Here is a 24,608-nt window from a genome sequence, read left to right as displayed (position 1 = left end):
TCTCAGGATGCTTTACTGTTGGCATGACACAGGACTGATGGTAGCGCTCACCTTGTCTTCTCCGGAGAAGCTTTTTTCTGGATGCCCCAAACCATCGGAAAGGGGATTCATCAGAGAAAATGACTTTACCCCAGTCCTCAGCAGTCCAATCCTTGTACCTTCTGCAGAAGGTCAGTTTATCCCTGATGTTTTTCCTGGAGAGAAGTGGCTTCTCTGCTGCCCTTCTTGACACCAGGCCATCCTCCAAAAGTCTTTGCCTCACTGTGCGTGCAGATGCACTCATACCTGCCTGCTGCCATTCCTGAGCAAGCTTTGTACTGGTGGTGCCCCGATCCCGCAGCTGAATCAACTTTAGGAGACGGTCCTGGCGCTTGCTGGACTTTCTTGGGCGCCCTGAAGCCTTCTTCACAACAATTGAACTGCTCTCCTTGAAGTTCTTGATGATCCGATAAATGGTTGATTTAGTTGCAATCTTACTGTCAGCAATATCCTTGCCTGTGAAGCGCTTTTTGTGCAAAGCAATGATGATGGCACGTGTTTCCTTGTAGGTAACAATGGTTGACAGAGGAAGAACAATGATTCCAAGCGCCACCCTCCTTTTGAAGCTTCCAGTCTGTTATGCGAACTCAATCAGCATGACAGAGTGATCTCCAGCCTTGTCCTCTGTTAACGAGAGAATCACTGACATGATGTCAGCTGGTCCTTTTGTGGCAGGGCTGAAATGCAGTGGAAATGTTTTTTGGGGGGATTCAGTTCATTTGCATGGCAAAGAGGGACTTTGCAATTAATTGCAATTCATCTGATTACTCTTCATAACATTCTGGAGTATATGCAAATTGCCATCATACAAACTGAGGCAGCTGACTTCGTGATAATATTTGTGTCATTCTCAAAACTTTTTACACCTCCAATTGACTGCAATTATGCCTATCAGAAGCCATGACATTTTCCAAGCTGGAAGAATTTTCCAAGCTGAAAGCATAAATATGCCATTATTAGTTACATTGCACGTTCAAACTAAAACAGACTGGCACTAAGAACAGTGGGAACGTTTCCCTAGTCAGCGCCATTATTAGTGCAATGCCCCTTAAAAAGTGTTGCTCTGTGCTACCCAGTGTGGTGGGGTGGGGGTCCACCCCCACTCCTCCTTCCCCATGGGCTAGGTCCGTCTAATGTGCACAGCTCTGCAGGAACATTCCGTGCACACCTGTCCTCGTGCCTTGAACCTTCTATTTAGGTTTATGTCGCCCATTCATTGTCAGAGACACAGTAGGACCCAAAAGCATAATCAGTGTTCTAACTCTCCCTTGAGCTGGTCTGGAGTAATAAAGTGGTGGCACAGGGTACCGTACTAAACCACAAATTACCTCTAAGTACTGCAGCATAATCACAAAACTTTTAGTGGAGCAACCACTATAGCTGTATCGATTATTCTTTAAAATGCACTCAAATTCCTTAATGTGGAAATAGTTTTTCATTTATATTGAACAGGAGAAATGTGGGGGGGCCACTTACGTGCCATGAAGCCAGAGAAAGCAGAGGATGACCCAACCTTGGAGAAGCGGTCATAGTTGTGGGAGATCATGTCCTTCATGGCTTGCCGTAGAATTTTGCTGGAAATTGTAGCGACAAATAGAAACGAATGGTAAATAATGTAGTGTGTCAATTTGGAGTCACTTTTATTGTAAATAAGAATTTGTTTTTAAAACACTTCTACGTTAATGTGGATGCTACCATGATTACCGATAATCCTGAATGAATTGTAATGATGAGTGAGAAAGTTAGATGCATAAATATCATACCCTCTCAAAATGCTAACCTCCCCTGTTATTGTAATGGTGAGAGGTTGTGTTGGGGGTATGATATTTGTGCGTCTATAACTTTCTAACTCACTCATCATTATTCACGATTCAGTCAGGATTATCCATAATCACGCTAGAATCTACATTCATGTAGACCTGTTTAGAAACATATTCTATTCTTATTTAAAAGTGACTTCAAAATGACAAAATACATTATTTACCAATAATTCCTATTGGGCACAAATAATATAAAACACAACCAAAACAAACAGAAAATGCATCCAACATGTTTGTAGAGTCACAACCTTGATGTAATCATTGTGTGCTAGGAATATGGGACCAAATACTGGCCATGTTGACTCCAATGCCTCCCATAGTTGTGTCAAGTTGGCTGGATGTCCTTTGGGTGGTGGACCATTCGTGCCTGGAATACAGGACCAAATACTCAACTTTTGACAGTTTCAATACACATACACAGAGTGTACAAAACATGATGAACACCTGCTCTTTTCATGACATAGACAGACCAGGTGAATCCAGGGTAAAGCTATGATCCTTTATTGATGATGTCACTTGTTAAATCCACTTCAAAAATCAGTGTAGATGAAGGGGAGGAGACAGGTTAAAGAATATTTTTTTAAGCCTTGAGGCATGGATTGTGTGTGTGTCATTCAGAGGGTGAATAGGCAAATTATTTAAGTGTCTTTGAACGGGGTATGGTAGGAGGCAGTGTTGTATTCGAGACCACCTAAAGCGAGAATGATTCAAGACCAATTCCGGAGAAAATTGAGTCCGAGTCAAGACCAAGACCGGGGGGAGACCGACAACACCGAGAGAGGGACAAGGGGTCTGAGACAGAGTCAAGCTAGCTAGCTAAGTCAGCCATTGGCTAGCCATCAGAAGAATTGGATCCTTTTTTGTACCCCCCCAGGGCTATTGAACTTATCCCAGAGTCCGCTCCAAGACGCCGCCAGCGGAGAAGAGGTATTCGGAGTGGACTCAGTCCGACTCAGGAGGCGGAGGAGGGCACACCATCTACCGCTTCCAAGTATATTACTTGCTAATGTTGAGTCTCTGGACAATAAAGTAGATGAGCTCAGGGTGAGGATCTCCTTCCAGAGAGACATCAGGGACTGTAACATATACTGTCCCCGTCCATACAGCCAGCTGGATTCTCAGTTCATCGCGCAGACAGGAATAAAGAACTCTCCGGGAAGAAGAAAGGCGGGGGTGTATGTTTCATGATTAACTACTCATGGTGTGATTGTGATAACATACAGAAAGTCCTTTGTTCACCCGACCTAGAATACCTCACAATAAAATGATGACTGTATTACCTTACCTATTACCTGTAATTTCAGAGTAAAAACTCAACGGACGCTATGAAAGCTTAAACCAAGTTTATTCTTCTCAGAGGATGAATACAGCTGCATTAGACAAAGACACTGTTCACACAAGCGCTGATATTTAACCCTTTATCCTAGGCTGAGTCTCCTCCTACACATCTGAACAAACATTGTATCTTTACTGCTAGGCAGGAAACTAAGCAATACGGCAATAAAATGTTCTTTCTACCTTAACGTGACCTGACCTCGACCCCCTTCATCACTAATCCATGTCTCTCTCCCCTTATCAATGCCTGCCACGTGATTGCTTTCCCTGCACTCAGCACATTCCAAGCTTAATTGCACACACTATTTACCTTCCTCCTACAGATTAATTAACTTAACCACCTCTTAGGGATAGGGGGCAGTATTTTCACGGCCGGATGAAAAACATACCCAAATTAAACTGGTTACTACTCTGGCCCAGAAGCTAGGATATGCATATTATTAGTAGATTAGGATAGAAAACACTCTGAAGTTTCTAAAACTGTTTGAATGGTGTCTGTGAGTATAACAAACAAAAACAACATTTCTTGTGGAAGTAGCAGTCCTGGGAGTGCATTCTGACGAAGATTAGCAAAGGTAAGAGAATATTTATAATACTAATTCTGAGTTTAGGTGACCCCAGAACTTGGCGGGTGTCTGTATAGCTTGCTTTGATGGCGAGCTATGTACTCAGAATATTGAAAATGTGCTTTCGCCGAAAAGCTATTTGAAAATCTGACACAGCGGTTGCATAAAGGAGTACTGTATCTATAATTCTTAAAATAATGTATTTTGTCAACGTTTATGATGAGTATTTTTGTAAATTGTTGTGCTCATTCACCGGAAGTTTTGGTGGGAATACATTTTCTGAACATCACGCGCCAATGTAAAATGCTGTTTTTGGATATAAATATGAACTTTATCGAACAAAACATACATGTATTGTGTAACATGATGTCCTAGGAGTGTCATCTGATGAAGATCGTCAAAGGTTAGTGCTTCAATTAGCTGTGTTTTGGGTTTCTGTGACATATCTCCTTGCTTGGAAAATGGCTGTGTGGTTATTTTTGTCTATGTACTCTCCTAACATAATCTAATGTTTTGCATTCGCTGTAAAGCCTTTTTGAAATCGGACAATGTGGTTACATTAACTTCTTTGGGATAGGTTGCAGCATTTTCACAGCCGGATAAAAAACGTACCCGAATTAATCTGGTTACTACTCCTGCCCACAACCTAGAATATGCATATAATTAGTAGATTTGGATAGAAAACACCTTAAAGTTTCTAAAACTGTTTAAATGGTGTCTGTGAGTATAACAGAACTCATATGGCAGGCCAAAACCTGAGAAGATTCCATACAGGAAGTGCCCTGTCTGACAATTTGTTGTCCTTCTGTTGCATCTCTATCGAAAATAAAGCATCTGTGCTGTAACATGACATTTTCTAAGGCTTCCATTGGCTCTCTAAAGCCGCCAGAAAGTGGAATGGGGTATCTGCTGTCTCTGGGCAAAGAACAGCAGCAGAATTTGTAAGTGGTCAGCCTGGGGACAGTGACACTGGAGATGCGTGGTCACGAGACTAATCCATTTTTTTCTTTCAGCCTTTGAATGAATACAATGTTGCCCGGTTGGAATATTAGCGCTATTTTACGAGAAAAATAGCATAAAAATTGATTTTAAACAGCGTTTGACATGCTTCTAAGTACGGTAATGGAATATTTTGACATTTGTCACGAAATGCGCTCGCGCGTCACCCTTCGGATAGTGACCTGAACGCACGAACAAAACGGAGCTATTTGAATATAACTATGGATTATTTGGAACCAAAACAACATTTGTTGTTGAAGTAGAAGTCCTGGGAGTGCATTCTGACAAAAAACAGCAAAGGTAATCCAATTTTTCTAATAGTAATTCTGAGTTTAGGTTGTCCCAAACTTGGTGGGTGTCAAAATAGCTAGCCGTGATGGCCGAGCTATGTACTCAGAATATTGCAAAATGTGCTTTCGCCGAAAAGCTATTTAAAAATCTGACACCGCGATTGCATAAAGGAGTTCTGTATCTATAATTCTTAAAATAATTGTTATGTATTTTGTCAACGTTTATCATGAGTAATTTAGTAGTTTGCGGTGGGTATGCTAGTTCTGAACATCACATGCTAATGTAAAAAGCTGTTTTTTTATATAAATATGAACTTGATTGAACAAAACATGCATGTATTGTATAACATAATGTCCTAGGAGTGTCATCTGATGAAGATCAAAGGTTAGTGCTGCATTTAGCTGTGGTTTGGGTTTATGTGACATATATGCTTGCTTGGAAAATGACTGTGATTATTTGTGTCTATGTACTCTTCTAACATAATCTAATGTTTTGCTTTCGCTGTAAAGCCTTTTTGAAATCGGACAATGTGGTTTGATTAACGAGAGTCTTATCTTTAAAATGGTGTAAAATAGTTGATTGTTTGCGAAAATTCAATTGTGGTATTTTAGTTGGTTTTGTATTTCGCGCCGTGCGATGCTGTTGGCTAGGGGTTCCGCAGGCGGAACGGGGTTCCGCTAGCGGAACATCTGTCCTCAACAGGTTAAGGAGAAGTGTATCTTTAAAATGGTGTAAAATAGTCGTATGTTTGAGAAATTGAAATTATTAGATTTTTGATGTTTTGAATTTCGCGCCATGCTATTTTGTCAAACGATCCCGTTAACGGGATCCTATCTCGAAGGGGTCACTAAGAGGTTAACTTCTGGTGTAGACCCTCTAAACCTAAGCACTCAATATTTCAATAGGATACCTGATAATTAACCCGATCCCAAGTTTATGAGTTAGTACCCAGAATCAATCACCTTCCAAGAGAATTATTTTAGGTTAGTCACAGCCGTGTGTATTCCCCCTCAAGCCGATACCACAATGGCCCTCAAGGAATTACGCTGGACTTTATGCAAACTGCAAACATTTAACCATGGCAAGGAAACCACATATCCTGTAGCCGCATTTATTGTTGCTGAGGATTTTAACAATACAAATGAGGAAAACGCTATCGAAGTTCTATCAACAAATTGACCGTAGTACTCGCTTAGCAAAAACATTAGATCAAAGGCTACTCGCGTTTTCGAGGTGCCTACATGGCCCTCCCTTCGGCAAACCAGATCACAACTCCATTTTGCTCCTCCCTTCCTATAGGCAGAAACTCAAAGAGGAAGAACCCGTGCTAAGGTCTATTCAACGCTGGTCTGACCAATCGGAATCCATTAATCAAGATTGTTCTGATCACGCGGACTGGGATATGTTCCGGGTAGCCTCAGAGAATAACATTGACGTTTACACAGACACAGTGACTGAGTCCATCAGGAAGTGTTTAGGGGATGTTGTTCCCACGCTGTCTATTAAAACCAGAAACCATGGATAAATGGCAGCATTAGCGCAAAACTGAAAGCGCGAACCACCACATTTAACCATGGCACGGTGACTGGGAATATGGCTGAAAACAAACAGTGTAGTTATTCCCTCCCTAAGGCAATAAAACAGGCAGAACGTCAGTACAGAGACAAAGTGGAGTCGCAATTCAATGGCTCAGACACGAGACGTATGTGGCAGGGTCTACAGACAATCACGGATTACAAAGGGAAAACCAGCCACGTCGCGGACAAGCTAAACACCCTCTTCGCTGTTTTGAGGATAACACAGTGCCACTGACGCAGCCCGCTCCCAAGGACTGTGGGCTCTTGTTCTCCGTGGCTGACGTGAGTAAGACATTTAAGTGTTTTAACCAAGCAAGGCTGCCGGCCCAGACGGCCTCCCTAGCCACGTCCTCAGAGCATGCGCAGACCAGCTGGTTGGAGTGTTTACGGACATATTTCATCTCTCCCTATCCCAGTCTGCTGTCCCCACCTGCTTCAAGATGTCCACCATTGTTCCTGTACCCAAGAACGCAAAGGTAACTGAATTAAATGACTATCGCCCTGTAGCACTCACTTCTGTCATCATGAAGTTCTTTGAGAGGCTAGATTAGGATCATATCAACTCTACCGTACCTGACACCCTAGCCCACTTCAATTTGCTTACCGCTCCAATAGATCCACAGCCGCAATCACCATCACACTGCCCTATCCCATCTGGACAAGACGAATACCTACGTCAGAATGCTGTTCATTGACTATAGCTCAGCATTCAACACCATAGTACCCTGTTAGGCTGTATCACCATCTGGTATGGTAACTGCACCACCCGCAACCACAGGGCTCTCCAGAGGGTGGTACATTATTTTATTTTTACATGTGTGTATTGTTAGATACTACTGCACTAGGAACTAGGAACAGAAGGATTTCGCTACACCTGCAATAACATCTGCTAAATATATGTATGTGACCAATAACATTTGATTTGATAAGCTAGATGAAGGCATCTGCCATTCAACTGTATTAGGGCAAATTTTTTAGTGACAGTGGAATTAACCAATCACATTTTGACTTAATGGATGTGACCATTTTCACAAAAGAAACGTACGGAAAGTTCAACAGGTCACTGCGCAATAGTGAGCAGTAGTTTTCCCACGGTCTATCTAGCTAGCTTTTGTTGTCAGCTAGTTTGCAGCGGAAGCAGCAGGTGTTATCAAAGAGGATGTTGGTAATTTGTTAGCTTCTGTCACAACTTCCGGTCCCTCTCCTTGTTCAGGCGGCGTTCAACATCACCGGCCTTCTAGCCACCGCCAATCCACTTTTCATTTGTTTTGTCTAAGTCTTGCACACCGGGTTTCACTCACCCAATTACCGGGTTATTATTTAACCCTCTGTTCCCCATGCTTGTTTGTGAGTGATTGTTTATTGTATTTTCGGTCCGTTATGGTGTGCTCGTGATGTACTTTTACTGAAAATGACAAATGTACAAAGTAACGTTGATTACTCATATTTGCTGTCCTGCGCCTGACTCTACACCAGCTACACACAGGACCCTTACAGCTTCTCCTTTTTCAAGAACAAGAAGTTTCAAATGATCATCATATGGTGAGTGGAACTGTGTTTTTTATTGCAGAACACTTGCTGTTCGAAAATAACTTGTGTGAATGAAACATTGTTGCATTTAAAATGGAACTGACAGCATTTTAGCAACATGAAATCTTATTCAAATATGTTTATATACACCCCCAGGAAGAATTAAACTTTTAGTTTTACATTTTCTGACAAGCAACCACTTAGATATGGTCCTTTTCACGTTTTCATAAATTCTTAGAATGTAAGGTATTTGTGAAAATTCTATTGCAAACTAGAGTGGGAAAGTGGCTGTGGGTTAGAACAATTAAGGCACTGCAGTAAATAAAACAGCTGTCTTGTCCAGGACCAGAGTCTACACAGACCAGTGCACTATAGCCAAATCAGAGCTGACTCAATCATGGACACTTATTGACAGTTATGGCTGCTTTGCGTGATGTATTGTGGTCTCTACCTTCTTGCCCTTTGTGCTGTTGACTGTGCCCAACAATGTTCGTACCATGTTTTGTGCTGCTACCATGTTGTGTTGCTACTATTCTGTTGTCATGTGTTGCTGCCTTGCTATGTTGTGGTCTTAGGTCTCTCTTTATGTAGTGTTGTCTCTTGTCACGATGTGTTTTGTCCTATATTTATATTTTATTTTTAAAATAATCATCCCAGGAGGTCTTCATTGTAAATAAGAATTTGTTCTTATCTGACTTGCCTAGTTAAATAAAGGTTTAAAAAAAAGAGCTGTAGTTGAAGTCAGAAGTTTACATACACCTTAGCCAAATACATTTAAACTCAGTTTTTCCACAATTCCTGACATTTAATCCTAGTAAAAATTCCCTGTCTTAGGCCAATTAGGATCACCACTTTATTTTAAGAATGTGAAATGTCAGAATAATAGTAGAGAATGATTTATTTCAGCTTTTATTTCTTTCATCACGTTCCCAGTGGGTCAGAAGTTTACATACACTGCCTTTAAATTGTTTAACTTGGGTCAAATGTTTCGGGTAGCCTTCCACAAGCTTCCCACAATAAGTTGGGTGAATTTTGGCCCATTCCTCCTGACAGAGCTGGTGTAACTGAGTCAGGTTTGTAGGCCTCCTTGCTCACACACGCTTTTTCAGTTCTGCCCACAAATTTTCTATAGGATTGAGGTCAAGGCTTTGTGATGGCCACTCCAATACCTTGACTTTGTTGTCCTTAAGCCATTTTGCCACAACTTTGGAAGTATGCTTGGGGTCATTGTCCATTTGATAGACCCATTTGCGACCAAGCTTTAACTTCCTGACTGATGTCTTGAGATGTTGCTTCGATATATCCACATAATTGTCCTCCCTCATGATGCTATCTATTTTGTGAAGAGCACCAATCCCTCCTGCAGCAAAGCACCCGACAACATGATGCTGCCACCCCCGTGATTCACGGTTGGGATGGTGTTCTTCGGCTTGCAAGCGTCCCCCTTTTTCCTCCAAACATAACGATGGTCATTATGGCCAAACAGTTCTATTTTTGTTTCATCAGACCAGAGGACATTTCTCCAAAAAGTACAATCTTCGTCCCCATGTACAGTTGCAAACTATAGTCTGGCTTTTTTATAGCAGTTTTGGAGCAGTGGCTTCTTCCTCGCTGAGCGGCCTTTCAGGTTATGTTGATACAGGACTCGTTTGACTGTGGATATAGATACTTTTGTACCGGTTTCCTCCAGCATCTTCACAAGGTCCTTTGCTGTTGTTCTGGTAATTGATTTGCACTTTTCACACCAAAATACGTTCATCTCTAGGAGACAGAACGCGTCTCCTTCCTGAGCGATATGACGGCCGCGTGGTCCCATGGTGTTTATACTTGCGTACTATTGTTTGTACAGATGAAAGTGGTACCTTCAGGTGTTTGGAAATTGCTCCCAAGGATGAACCAGACTTGTGGAGGTATACAATTCTTTTTCTGAGGTCTTGGCTGATTTCTTTTGATTTTCCCATGATGTCAAGCAAAGAGGCACTGAGTTTGAAGGTAGGCCTTGAAATACATCCACAGGTACACCTCCAATTGACTCAAATGATGTCAATTCGCCTATCAGAAGCTTCTAAAGCATCACAATTTTCTGGAATTTTCAAAGCGTTTAAAGGCACAGTCAACTTAGTGTATGTAAACTTCTGACCCACTGGGATTGTGATACAGTGAATTATAAGTGAAATAATCTGTCTAAACAATTGTTGGAAAAATGCCAAAACTATAGTTTGTTAACAAGAAATTTGTGGAGTGGTTGAAAAAACGAGTTTTAATGACACCAACCTAAGTGTATGTAAACTTCCGACTTCAACTGTACATATACCTTTATACAAACAAGTCATTTGCCACACCGGCCTGCCATCATTCACTTTGTGTTTACAGGCAGTTGCAACAGCGCAAGTTTATATAATTGGAACGCATTCGCCAAAAACCACAAAATACACCGGAATAGATTTCTGCAAATATGTAAACACCACGGGAGTCCTCTTACATTTAGGAACTTTACAGTCCTATTGATCAAACAACCATGAAATGGAAGGCTCTCTCTCCCTCAGTTATGCACATAAACAAGATCAACAACTAATGCTAGCCAGAACAAGATGAGCTAAAATCTAACGAAGCAACATTAAATAAACCCTCTCAAACTTTTTCAGCTAGTTGGCCATCAAAATTGCACTGATAAACGATGGGGAATTATAGCATCCTCGTCCTTCTGCAGCTTGGCTGCCAATGCATGCTTCTCCCAACCAAGCACCAAGCTAGCTGGCTAAAGTTGGCTAGCTACTTAAAGACACAAATGAGAGTACACCTCACTCTGACCATAGGCTGTTTAAATGTTATCCAGACTGTTCTTGGCTAACTATATATTTTTTTGCCTAACTATATCTTTTTTGCCTGCGTTTACTGACACCGGTCATATTCAGAGAGCGTTGCGCGTTGGTAAATGAATCAGTATTTCTGCACTCTGGCACACTCAGACAAATGCTCGGAAATCGGAGTAGAGAGCTAGAGTGAATTTGCTAACTGGATAACAGTCGTTTAAGTTCTTGCTAGCTAAGCAAATGACACCTGCATCTCTAGCTGTGTATAGCCACCAAAAAATGATATGAGTGCCTTCTAGGCAGAGTTCCTCTGTCCAGTGTCTGTTCTTTGGCCCATCTTAAATCTTTTCTTTTTTTGGCCAGTCTGAGATATGGCTTTTTCTTTGCAACTCTGCCTAGAAGGCCAGCATCCCGGAGTCGCCGCTTCACTGTTGATGTTGAGACAGGTGTTTTGCGGGTACTATTTAATGAAGTTGCAAGTTGAGGACTTGTGAGGCATCCGTTTCTCAAACTAGACACTCTAATGTACTTGTCCTCTTGCTCAGTTGTACACCAGGGCCTCCCACTCCTCTTTCTATTCTGGTTAGAGACAGTTTGAGCTGTTCTGTGAAGGGAGCAGTACACAGCTGTGTCCGAGATATTCAGTTTCTTGGCAATTTCTCACATGGAATAGCCTTCATTTCTCAGAGCAAGAATAGATTGAAGAGTTTCAGAAGAAAGTACTTTCTTTCTGGCCATTTTGAGCTTGTAATCAAACCCACAAATGCTGATGCTCCAGATACTCAACTAGTCTAAAGAAGGCCAGTTTTATTGCTTCTTTAAATCAGCACAACCATTTCCAGCTGTGCTAACATAATTGCAAAAGGGTTGTCTAATGATCAAGTAGTCTTTAAGAATGATAAACTTGGATTAGCTAACACAACATGCCATTGGAACACTGGAGTGATGGTTGCTGATAATGGGCCTCTGTATGCCTATGTAGATGTTCCATTCAAAATCTGCCATTTCCAGCTACAATAGTCCTTTTCAACATTAACAATGTCTACACTGTATTTCTGGTCAATTTGATGTTATTGTAATGGACCAAAAAATTTGTTTTTCTTTCAAAAACAACAACATTTCTAAGTGACCCTAAACTTTTGAATGGTAGTGTATATAGGGCATCAGCCTCTAAGGTGCAGGGTTGAGTAACCGGGTGGTAGCTGGCTAGTGATGGCTGTTTAACAGTCTGATGGCCTTGTGATAGAAGCTGTTTTTCAGTCTCTCGGTCCCAGCTTTAATGCACCTGAACTGACCTCGCCTTCTGGATGATAGCGTGGTGAACAGGCCGTGGCTCGGGTGGTTGATGTCCTTGATTATCTTTTTGGCCTTCCTGTGATATTGGGTGCTGTAGGTGTGCCCCCAGTGATGCGTTGGGCAGCCCGCACCACCCTCTGGACCATCACAGAAGCTCCTTTGTGCATGATTTCTCTATTGTACTACATAATTGATCAATCGTATACCTCCACTACACTACTTTGATACACATCAGTAGGGATTAAGAAGTAGGGATACCCCACTGGCCCTTTGAGTTTTACAAAAAGTGCACTCTCCTACATGAGCGAGCTGGTATTACGGTTGCTGTCCTTTCAGAATAACAAACCTGTCACACACTTAAGGCCTATGTATTCACCACTGCGCAAACATGTCTATAATAGATATAAAGGCTGTTAAGATAATGTACAAGAAAGCTGTTTTATGCACTGACTAAATTAAAGCTGATAATTATGATTTTTTTTACTCTGCTGGTCTCGGCAAGAAATTACAAGTCCTCACTGTCTGAGACCGAGTCAAGACCAAGTATAAATGTATCTGACACCAAGACAAGACCGAGACACTCAATATGTGGCCTCGAGACAGGACTGTTAGTAGGTGCCAGGCGCACCGGTTTGTGTCAAGAACTGCAACGCTGCTGGGTTTTTCACACTCAACAGTTTCCCATGTGTATCAAGAATGGTCCACCACTCAAAGGACATCCAGCCAACTTGAAGCAACTGTGGGAAGCATTGGAGTCCAACATGGGCCAGCAACCCAGTGGGACGCTTTTGACACCTTATAAAGACAATGCCCCAACGAATTGAGGCTATTCTGAGGGTGAAGTGGGGGTGGGGGGCTATTCTTGATGTTTCGTATATAGGTCCCCTAAAACGGGGTGACTACAAACATTTCTGTAATTTCTAAACGGTTCATCTGATATGGACGGAAATACCCTTAAATTAAAGCTGACAGTCTGTACTTTTACCTCATGTATCATTTCAAATCCAAAAGTGCTGGAGTACTGAGCCAAAACAACAAAATGTGTCACTGTCCCAATACTTTTGGAGCACACTTTAAGTAACGCCTGCCTTCAACTTAGGTTTTTATTTGTCAAATAAGTGAAATAAAATGAGTGCCTGCTGGTCTAGCAGGTAACGCTACTGCCTGCACCACATATACACCACCCCAGTGTGAATATGAATCCCAGCCCCACCGCTAGTCTCCCCACTCATTTAGTGCTGTTTCTGTCTGAATAAAATGAAAATACCAAAGAAATTACAAATCAAAATGTAAATCCCATCACCCACCTGGCAGGCATTTCAAAGTGGAGGATGTCATTGACCTTGGAGAGCATGTACTTGTTCAACTCTCTGGGCAGGTTTCCGATGGACAGGAGCATGTTCTTCACCTCCATGTAAGAGGGGTTGCTGCTGAAGACCACATCCGCAGCTGCTGCCCTCACATTCTTCTCATAGACCCGGCGGTTCTGGTGGTACACTCGGTTCACCGTCTGCTTCACCTGAAATATATATATATATATATATACATATATACACACACACACACACACACACACACACACACACACACACACACACACACACACACACAGTTGAAGTCGGAAATTTACATACACTTAGGTTGGTGTCATTAAAACTCGTTTTTCAACCACTCCACAAATTTCTTGTTAACAAACTATAGTTTTGGCAAGCCGGTTAGGACACCTACTTTGTGCATGACACAAGTAATTTTTCCAGCAATTGTTTACAGACAGATTATTTCACTTACACACACTAAGTTGACAGTGCATTTAAACAGCTTGGAAAATTCCAGAGAATGATGCCATGGCTTTAGAAGCTTCCGATAGGCTAATTGACATCATTTGAGTCAATTGGAGGTGTATTTGTGGATGTATTTCAAGGCCTACCTTCAAACTCAGTGCCCCTTTGCTTGACATCATGGGAAAATCAAAAGAATTCAGCCAAGACCTCAGAAAAAAAAAAATGGTATACCTCCACAGGTCTGGTTCATCCTTGGGAGCAATTTCCAAATGCCTGAAGGTACCACGTTCAGCTGTACAAACAATAGTACGCAAGTATAAACACCATGGGACCACGCGGCTGTCATATCGCTCAGGAAGGAGACGCGTTCTGTCTCCTAGAGATGAACGTATTTTGGTGTGAAAAGTGCAAATCAATCCCAGAACAACAGCAAAGGACCTTGTGAAGATGCTGGAGGAAACAGGTACAAAAGTATCTATATCCACAGTCAAACGAGTCCTATATCGACATAACCTGAAAGGCCGCTCAGCAAGGAAGAAGCCACTGCTCCAAAACCGCCATAAAAAAGCCAGACTACAGTTTGCAACTGTACATGGGGACAAAGATCGTACTTTTGAAATGTCCTCAGGTCTGATGAAACAAAAATAGAACTGTTAGGCCATAATGACCATCGTTATGTTTGGAGGAAAAAGGGCGAGGCTTGCATGCCGAAGAACACCATCCCAACTGTGAATCACGGGGGTGGCAGAATCATGTTGTGGGGGTGCTTTGCTGCAGGAGGGATTGGTGCTCTTCACAAAATAGATGGCATCATGAGGGAGGAAAATGAGGTGGATATATTGAAGCAACATCTCAAGACATCAGTCAGGAAGTTAAAGCTTGGTCGCAAATGGGTCTTCCAAATGGACAATGACCCCAAGCATACTTCCAAAGTTGTGGCAATATGGCTTAAGGACAACAAAGTCAAGGTATTGGAGAGGCCATCACAAAGCCCTGACCTCGGCGTGTGCGAGCAAGGAGGCCTACAAACCTGACTCAGTTACACCAGCTCGGTCAGGAGGAAATGGGCCAAAATTCACCCAACTTATTGTGGGAAGCTTGTGGAAGACTACCCGAAACGTTTGACCCAAGTGAAACAATTTAAAGGCAATGCTAACAAATACTAATTGAGCGTATGTAAACTTCTGACCCACAGGGAATGTGATGAAAGAAATAAAAGCTGAAATAAATCATTCTCTCTACTATTATTCTGACATTACACATTCTTAAAAGTGGTGATCCTAACTTACCTAAAACAGTGAATTTTTACTAGGATTAAATGTCAGGAATTGTGAAAAACTGAGTTTAAATGTATTCGGCTAAGGTGTCTGTAAACTTCCGACTTCAACTGTGTGTGTGTGTGTGTGTGTGTGTGTGTTTCTCTAACACGGAAAAACACACACACACACAGAGAAAGTATACAGACCCCTTGACTTTTCCACATTTTGGTTACGTTACAGCCTTATTCTAAAATGGATTAAAAAAAATAATAATAATCTACACACAATACCCCATAATGGCAAAGTGAAAACAGGTTCTTCGAAATGTTTGCACATTTATTAAAAAACAGAAATACCTTATTTACCTTAAGTATTCAGACCCTGTTTCCATTGATCATCCTTGAGATGTTTCTACAACTTTCTTAGAGTCCACCTGTGTTAAATTCAATTGAATGGACATGATTTGGAAAGGCACACACCTGTCTACGTAAGGTTCCACAGTTGACAGTGCATGTCAGAGCAAAAACCAAGCCATGCGGATGAAGGAATTGTCCATAGAGCTCAGAGACAGGATTGTGTCGAGACACAGATCTGGGGAAGGGTACCAAGAAATGTCTGCAGCATTGAAGGTCCCCAAGAAAACAGCGGCCTCCATCATTCTTAAATGGAAGAAGTTTGGAACCACCAAGACTCTTCCTAGAGCTGCCTGTCTGGTCAAACTGATCAATCGGGGGAGAAGGGCCTTGGTCAGGGAGGTGACCAAGAACTCGATGGTCACTCTGACATAGCTCTAGAGTTCCTCTGTGGAGATGGGAGAACCTTCCAGAAGGACAACCATCTCTGCAACTCTCCGCCAATCAGGCCTTTATGATCTAACACCATCCCTAACGTGAAGCATGGTGGTGGCAGCATCATGCTCTTGGGATGTTTTTCAGCCGCAGGGACTGGGAGACTAGTCAGGATCGCGGGAAAGATGAACGGAGCAAAGTACAGAGAGATCCTTGATGAAAACCTGCTCCAGAGCACTCAGGACCTCAGACAGGGGGTGAAGGTTCACCTTCCAACAGGACAATCACCCTAAGCCCACAGCTAAGACAACGCTGGAGTGGCTTCAGGACAAGTCTCTGAGTGTCCCTGAGTGGCCCTGCCAGAGCTTGGACTTGAACATCTCTGGAGAGACCTGAAAATAGCTATGCAATGACGCTCCCCATCCAATCTGACAGAGCTTGAGAGGATCTGCAGAGAAGAATGGGAGAAACTCTCCAAATACAGGTGTGCCAAGCTTGTAGCGTCATACCCAAGAAGATTCAAGGCTGTAATCGCTGCCAAAGGTGCTTCAACAAAGTACTGAGTAAAGGGTCTGAATACTTACGCAAATGTGATATTTAAAAAAAATAATAATTAGGTAACATTTCTAAAAACCTGTTTTTGCTTTGTCATTATGAGGTAGTGTGTGTAGATTGGTGAGGGGGAAAAACAATTGAATCCATTTTAGATTAAGGCTGTCAAGTAACAAAACGTGAAAAAGTCAAGGGATCGGAATACTTTCCGAATGCACTGTACATAAAGACATACAACAGCATATACAGTGCACTTGGAAAGTATTCAGACCCCTTGACTTTTTCCACGTTTTGTTACTTTACAGCAGGTGTCCACATACATACTAAGGGTATATCGAAATAAGAGAAATATATCTGTCTAAATATATGGCTCTGGGAATGGCAATCCAGCTTCCCTCATCTGGCACCTCGTCTGTGATGAGGGCGACGTCGTATCTCTGCAGGGCTGTGAGGGAGATGGTGCAGTAGGCTCCGACCTCCGACTCAGCATATTTGGAAAACAGGGGAATGGCCTCGGGCAGCAGGGAGTTCTTCAGCGCCAGCAGGTACATCTGAACGTCTGACTCCACCTGCGTACTGTCGGGACCTTCCAGAATCATCTTCTTCACCTCAACCACAGTCTGGGTTGTACATGAGACAAAAAAAAACAAAAAAAAACACAATAAGTCAGCCATTATATAGTTCCTTTTAAGAAATTGTTACTTTCTTTGGTGCATTTCACAACAGGATCATATTTATTTTATTTAACTAGGCAAGTCAGTTAAAAACAAATTCTTATTTACAATGACGGCCTACCCCGGCCAAACCCTAACCCGGATGACGCTGGGCCAATTGTGCGTTGCCCTATGGGACTCCCAATCATGAACAGTTGTGATACAGCCTGGAATTGAACCAGGGTCTGTAGTGATGCACTGCATCTCTGTGCTAGAGGCAGTGCCTTAGACCGCTGTGCCACTCAGAGCCCAAATCCATCAGAGGGATATCTTTCTGTATTTCTGTTTCTTTTCGAACCATCAGACACAGCTACGTCTCACTATTATCACTACACTATTCCAGTCTGGCGTTCCAATAATCACACTTGGCTCAGTTAAAAAAGTCCAATCAGTATTCTCTTGGTTGAAGATTATTCAATTGCTTAAAAGGGAAATTTAAACAAATTTCTACTTCACATTCATCGAGACAATGCCTACTCACAATGCCTACTCATAGTTGGTTTAAAATTACATGATGCACAACAGATGATGTCATCAGAAACAGTTATCTTCCTCCATCTTTTGAACTATGAAACACGCCATTTTCACATATGTTGATGTTGGGGTGGTGCTGGAGATGAATATGAAGTAAACAGAATGTGTGAATCCCTTTAAGAACTTTGTACAACTCCCCTCATTACAGACATAGGATCAAACATATTCGATACTCACTGGTAGCTCACAACCTCCTTTCTGACAGAGCTTGTGCACAAGGGCACCCATGATGATCACCACCGACTCTTTGATGTCATTACTGACAATCTTGCCCTTTGAAATGTCCTGAAAAAACAATGGCGTAATTTAATCACCATATGTTTTATCATACAGTACACAAAAAAACACAATTTTAAATATAATTGCAATTTTGAAAGTCGTTTGAGAGGAAGAGTAGGTAAAAATCGAAGAAAGAGAAACAACTGCACCACAAATTCTCTGTACACACTATCGGTCAAACGTTTTTAGAACACCTACTCATTCAACAAGGGTTCTTCATTATTTTTACTGTTTTCTACATTGTACAATAATAGTGAAGACATCAAAACTATGAAATAACACATATGGAATCATGTAGTAACCAAAAAAAGTGTTAAACAAATCAAAATATATTTTATATTTGAGATTCTTCAAAATAGCCTCCCTTTGCATTTGATGACAGCTTTGCACACTCATGGTATTCTCTCAACCAGCTTCGTCTGGAATGCTTTTCCAACAGTCTTGAAGAACTTCCCACATATGCTGAGCACTTGTTGGCTGCTTTTCCTTCACTCTACGGTCCAACTCATCCCAAACCATCTCAATTGGGTTGAGGTCGGGTGATTGTGGAGGCCAGGTCATCTGAAGCAGCACTCCCTCACTCTCCTTCTTGGTCAAATAGCCCTTACACAACCTGGAGGTGTGTTGGGTCATTGTCCTGTTGAAAATCAAATGATAGCGCAAACCAGATGGGATGGCGTATCGCTGCAGAATGCTGTGGTAGCCATGCTGGTTAAGTGTGCCTTTCATTCTAAATAAATCACAGACAGTGTCACCAGCAACGCACCATAACACCTCCTACTCCATGGTTCACGGTGGGACCTACACACGCAGAGATCATCCGTTCCCCTACTCTGCGTCTCACAAAGTAACACGGCGGTTGGAACCAAAAATCTCAATTTGGACTCATCAGACCAAAGGACAGATTTCCACCGGTCTAAATACCCATTGTTCGTGTTTCATGGCCCAAGCAAGTCTCTTCTTCTTATTGGTGTCCTTTAGTTGTGGTTTCTTTGAAGCAACTCGACCATGAAGGCCTGATTCACAGAGTCTCCTCTTAACAGTTGATGTTGAGATGTGTCTGTTACTTGAACTCTGTGAAGCATTTATTTGGGCTGTAATTTCTGACACTGGTACTCTAATGAACTTATCCTCTGCAGCAGAGGTAGCTCTGGGTCTTCCATTCCTATGGCGGTCCTCATGAGAGCCAGTTTCATCATAGCGCTTGATGGTTTTTGCAACGGCACTTCAAGAAATTTTCAAAGTTCTTAGAATTTTCCGTATTGACTGACTGCAGGCAGGATGGCGTACTGAACACGTCGGTGCAAAATTGCCTCAAGATAAATTCACAATATTCAATATTAGTGAGTTAGACTAAATATTAGCACTTCATATATTTGGGGGTAATTACATTGAATCTGGATAATAACTAAACAAATCATAAGGCTAGAGAAAAGTTGACAAATATTACAAGCAACACTCAAACATGAAGGAAAGTAAACGTGGTGAAAAGGAAACGCAACTCCTCCACAGATACAAACGATTTATCCTTTTCATCACTAGGACTGGTAAGTGTGGTAAGCGATCTGTTAAAGTTGATAAATGACAAACTGATGGAAGATGTGGAGTGTGTTTTTGCTGTTTGGAAGAGTGTGGCGTTAGGTGAGTGAGAAAGGAAATGGTTGCATATCCCAGAACCAATGTTTGTCTGTGAGCAGGTGTTGTGAGATAGCTTTCAATTTTGTGCAGATGAGGGGTATGCATTTTTAAATGAATTATACATCTATATATATATATATATATTTATTTATTTACTGTCCTATCATGATGGAACAGTCCACAAACCTATTCCCTAGACACCCACCTGAACGACCTATACACTAAAAGAGAAGTCCCTATCTGTTTTATGGGCCTGCTGTAAGCTGCCTATATGCAGCCAAAAAAGAAAGATAAATGCAGTCAAAGACCTAGCGCAGCACAGCCCCCTCAAGATTCTGAGCCTGCCTGACAGGGTTGGTCCTGCAAAGCCAGAGCCCCATGAGAGCATAATATATCAAGGAAATTCTCAAAGCTGCTAATGAGAACCTTGACGACCTTGTATCTAGCCGGTGGGGATTCCGGTGGGGTGCCCCCACCCAGGCAGTGGCAGTGCTGGCAACACTGGCTGCAGTAACCCGTGGGGAGGGGGGGTCACACTCGGACAATCAGAGAGGGGCATACTATTGTGGCACTGGTGGCACAAAATAAAAAGGTCTGCGATGCTTGGGAAAATGACAGGGGACCAGCGTGTGTGTTTCAGGGGAACGGGGTGAATCTGATCTCCATCACATAGGACAATGGTTAATCAATTCTCACATTTTTGCTCAATCTTGCATGCTTTCTCAAACAGCTGTAACTGTATATGCATTCATAAAAATCAGGGAATTTCTTGAGTTGGGCTCTGGGATGTAACAACCTCTGAGCATCTGAGCTCATGGTTGAGTGAGGGGGAAAGGGGTTGAGTGTGTAAGAGTGTGTGTGCGCGCGTGTGTCCCACATCTGTTGCAAGGGGGTATGGATGTAAGGGACAATATAGGAGGAATCACAATAATTGTTTGCTAAAATAATAATTGCTTGACAAAAATGTAATGTAATACAATGGCAATCTGGTTATAGGTAACAATCCTTTGCACAAACTGCTGACATTATTACGCATATTGATTGTAAATTATGGAAATGAAGATGCGGAGGATATTTCCCTGTGGCTCAGTTGGTAAAGCATGGTGTTTGCAACGCCAGGGTTGTGGGTTCGGTTCCCACGGGGGGCCAGTACAAAAAAAAAAGTACAAAAAAAAAAAAAATGCGTGAAATGAAATGTATGCATTCACTACTGTAAGTCACTCTAGATAAGAGCGTCTGCTAAATGACAAATGTAAAATGAATACACACTACCATTCAAAAGTTGGGGGTCACTTAGAAATGTCCTTGTTGTTGAAAGAAAACCACATTCTTTGTCCATTAAAATTAGAGGTCGACCGTTTGATTTTTCAACGCCGATACCGATTATTGGAGGACCAAAAAAAGCCGCTACTGGAACTTAAACATTAGCTTTTTTTAACATGGCACATATTGCACTTTTACTTTCTTCTTGCATTATTTAAGTCAAATTGAGCATGTTTCATTTATTTGAGACTAAATGGATTTTATTTATGTGTTATAATAAGTGTTCATTCAGTATTGTTATAATTGTCATCATTACAACCCCCCCAAAAAAAAAAATATATATATATACACACACACATACATACATACATACATATACACACACACACTGACGGACCATCCACCTCCAAATCGATCCCGCTCCCGAGGACAGGCCTCGGTGTAACGCTCATTCCTTCGATGATAAACGCAAATCCGACCATCACCCCTGGTGAGACAAAACCGCGACTCGTCAGTGAAAAGCACTTTTTGCCAGTCTTGTCTGGTCCAGCAACGGTGGGTTTGTGCCCATAGGCAACGTTGTTGATGTCTGGTGAGGACCTGCCTTACAACAGGCCTACAAGCCCTCAGTCCAGCCTCTCTCAGCCTATTGCGGACAGTCTGAGCATTGGAGGGATTGTGCATTCCTGGTGTAATTCGGACAGTTGTTGTTGCCATCCTGTACCTGTCCCACAGGTATGATGTTCGGATGTACCGATCCTGTGCAGATGTTGGTACACGTGTTCTGCCACTGCGAGGACGATCAGCTGTCCGTCCTGTCTCCCTGTAGCGCTATCTTAGGCGTCTCACAATTTATTGCCCTGGCCACATCCGACATCCTCGTGTCTCCTTGCAGCATGCCTAAGGCACGTTCACGCAGATGAGCAGGGATACTCTTTAGTGTCCTAAGTTTTCATAACTGTGACCTTAATTGCCTACTGTCTGTAAGCTGATAGCGTCTTATTAACAACCGTTCCACAGGTGCATGTTCATTAATTGTTTATGGTTCATTGAACAAGTATGGGAAAGTGTTTAAACCCTTCAATGAAGATCTGTGAAGCTATATGGAATTTTACGAATTATCTTTGAAAGACAGGGTCCTGAAAAAGGGAAGTTTCTTTTTTTGCCAAGTTTATTTAATGAAGCTGCCAGTTGAGGACTTGTGAGGCATCTGTTTCTCAAACTAGACACTAATGTACTTGTCCTCTTGCTCAGTTGTGCACCAGGGCCTCCCACTCCTCTTTCTATTCTGGTTAGAGCCAGATTGCGCAGTTCTGTGGAGTAGTACACAGCATTGTACGAGAACTTTAGTTTCTTGGCAATTTCTCACATTGAATAGCATTAATTTCTCAGAACATGAATAGACTGATGAGTTTCAGAAGAAAGTGCTTTGTTTCTGGCCATTTTGAGCCTGTAATCAAACCCACAAATGCTGATGCTCCAGATACTCAACTTGTCTAAAGGCAAGTTTTATTGCTTCTTTAATCAGCACAACAGTTTTCAACTGTGCTAACTTAATGCAAAAGGGTTTTCTAATGATCAATTAGCCTTTTAAAATTATAAACTTGGATTAGCTAACACAACGTGCCATTGGAACACAGGAGTAATGGTTGCTGATAACGGGCCTCTGTACACCTATGTAGATATTCCATTCATATTTTCTTTTATTATAATTGTTTTTAAATCAGCCGTTTCCAGCTCCAATAGTCCTTTTCAACATTAACAATGTCTACACTGTATTTCTGATCAATTCTATGTTTTTTTAAATGGACAAAAAAACAAGGACATTTCTAAGTGACCCTAAACTTTTGAACGGTAGTGTATGTATGTATGTATGTATGCATGTATGTATGTATGTATGTATGAAGCAAATTTAGGTGATAGCATTGGAAATACTTTTAGCGGTTGATCTGCTTCTGTTCTGTGGATGGCACTGTGTGCTCTTTTCAAAGGACGGGTCCTGGCCTTTCGGGGGGGCCTAGGGATCCAGGGGGATGGGGGTGGTCTCCCGGTCACTGGAATGACAACCCAACTTGGGAGGGGCTTTGGCGGGTGAAGTAGTGGAGAACAATTGGAGGGTTACTTAGTGGCAATGCAAATATCATGGTACAGCTATATGGACACTCACTCACTATTGTACTTTTTAATGGTAAATTTACAAACATATTATGATGAATAGATTTGAAACTTGTATCTCATTATTGTAAATGGTGAAATAAGTATAGCCAGTTATAATTGTAATGGCTTAGCAGAAAATAAAAAAAGAACAATATTTACCTGGCTCAAAGAGAAGGAATATAATATCTATTGTTTACAGGAAACTCATTCAACAATTTTAGATGAAGGTGAGTAGAAAATGGACTGGGGGTGAAAAATACTTCTCCCATGGGCAAAGAAACTCAAAAGGGCTGATGATATTAACAGTAATTTTGATCCGAATGTGCAAATTGTCCAAACAGATCCACAAAGTAGATATATTCAAAAAAGCGTGAATCATCTTTATTTGATAATAAATTATCAACCCTGCAAGCAATACAATATTATCATGGTGGGAGATTATAATACTGTTTTAAATACCTCAATGGACCGTAAAGGAAATCACACTATCACCCTCATGCTCTTAAGGAAATCACGATTATCATGGATATATTGGAACTAGTGAATATATGGAGGCTTAAATACCCTGACCTACTGAGATATACATGGAGGACGTTTAATATCCTGACCTGGTGAGATATACATGGCGGAGGCTCAATCAAGAAAGTAGTCAAGACGACTAGCTTATGTCATTCTTGTTGGCACCGAAAGTGAAAACAAGTGTTGATAGGGGACAGAATGCGGTCGGACCAGCAGATAATTGGCATATATATTACTTTTACGGAATTTCCACGTCGGCGAGGATATTGGAAATTTTATCTAACATATTGGATGATAACTTGTTTTTAATTCGGACAGAGGAATATATAACTGAATTTGTCGGGCATAACATAGGTACAGCAAATCCACTTATTGTACAGGACACTTAAATGTGCCTTTAGAGGTCATGCAATTCAGTACTCATCTCTAAAACAAAAACAATTTAGATCAAAAGACTCCATATTAACAAAGGAAATTGAAGGACTAACTGTACAATTAGATAGCAATAAAAACTGTACCATAGAGGTACAGCATAAGTTAGAGGAAAAACAAAAAGAAATGGAAGAACTTATTCAAGAAAGATCCAGAGTAATATACTATATTAATAAAGCAAACTGGATGGAAAATGGGGAGAAATGCACCAAATTATTGTTTAATCTTCAACATAGAAATGCTACAAAAAATTATTTCATGAAACTTGTTGAAAATGACAGTCACCTATGAGTCACCAAATTATATTTGAAAGAGGAAGCAAAGTACGTTAAGGATATGTTTTCGTTTCAGTCTCCTCCATCTCCTCTAACCGAAGCTAATTGTATGGATGTTTGCCCTGATGATGAGCATAAGGGTACTTTCAAAC

At 41.6% G+C, this 24,608-nt stretch overlaps 1 protein-coding gene across 4 annotated transcripts in view; it reads right to left on the bottom strand.

The window, feature by feature from the left end:
• LOC106609996 (microsomal triglyceride transfer protein) overlaps positions 1 to 24,608 on the bottom strand; it is a 51,378-nt gene that overhangs the window by 13,160 nt on the left and 13,610 nt on the right. For 3 of the 4 annotated variants that reach the window (XM_014209081.2, XM_045722632.1, XM_014209079.2), the window contains 4 exons: positions 18,071 to 18,178; positions 17,042 to 17,266; positions 13,574 to 13,785; positions 1,516 to 1,613 (listed from right to left, as the gene is read on the bottom strand). In XM_014209081.2, coding sequence (XP_014064556.1) covers positions 1,516 to 1,613; positions 13,574 to 13,785; positions 17,042 to 17,266; positions 18,071 to 18,178 — 643 coding nt within the window. The remainder of the gene's footprint in view (positions 1 to 1,515; positions 1,614 to 13,573; positions 13,786 to 17,041; positions 17,267 to 18,070; positions 18,179 to 24,608) is intronic. The other variant, XM_014209080.2, reaches the window with a different exon arrangement.

Source organism: Salmo salar, chromosome ssa08 (assembly GCF_905237065.1).
Source record: "Salmo salar chromosome ssa08, Ssal_v3.1, whole genome shotgun sequence".
NCBI lineage: Eukaryota > Metazoa > Chordata > Actinopteri > Salmoniformes > Salmonidae > Salmo > Salmo salar.
This window is presented reverse-complemented; position numbering and strand designations above follow the sequence as displayed.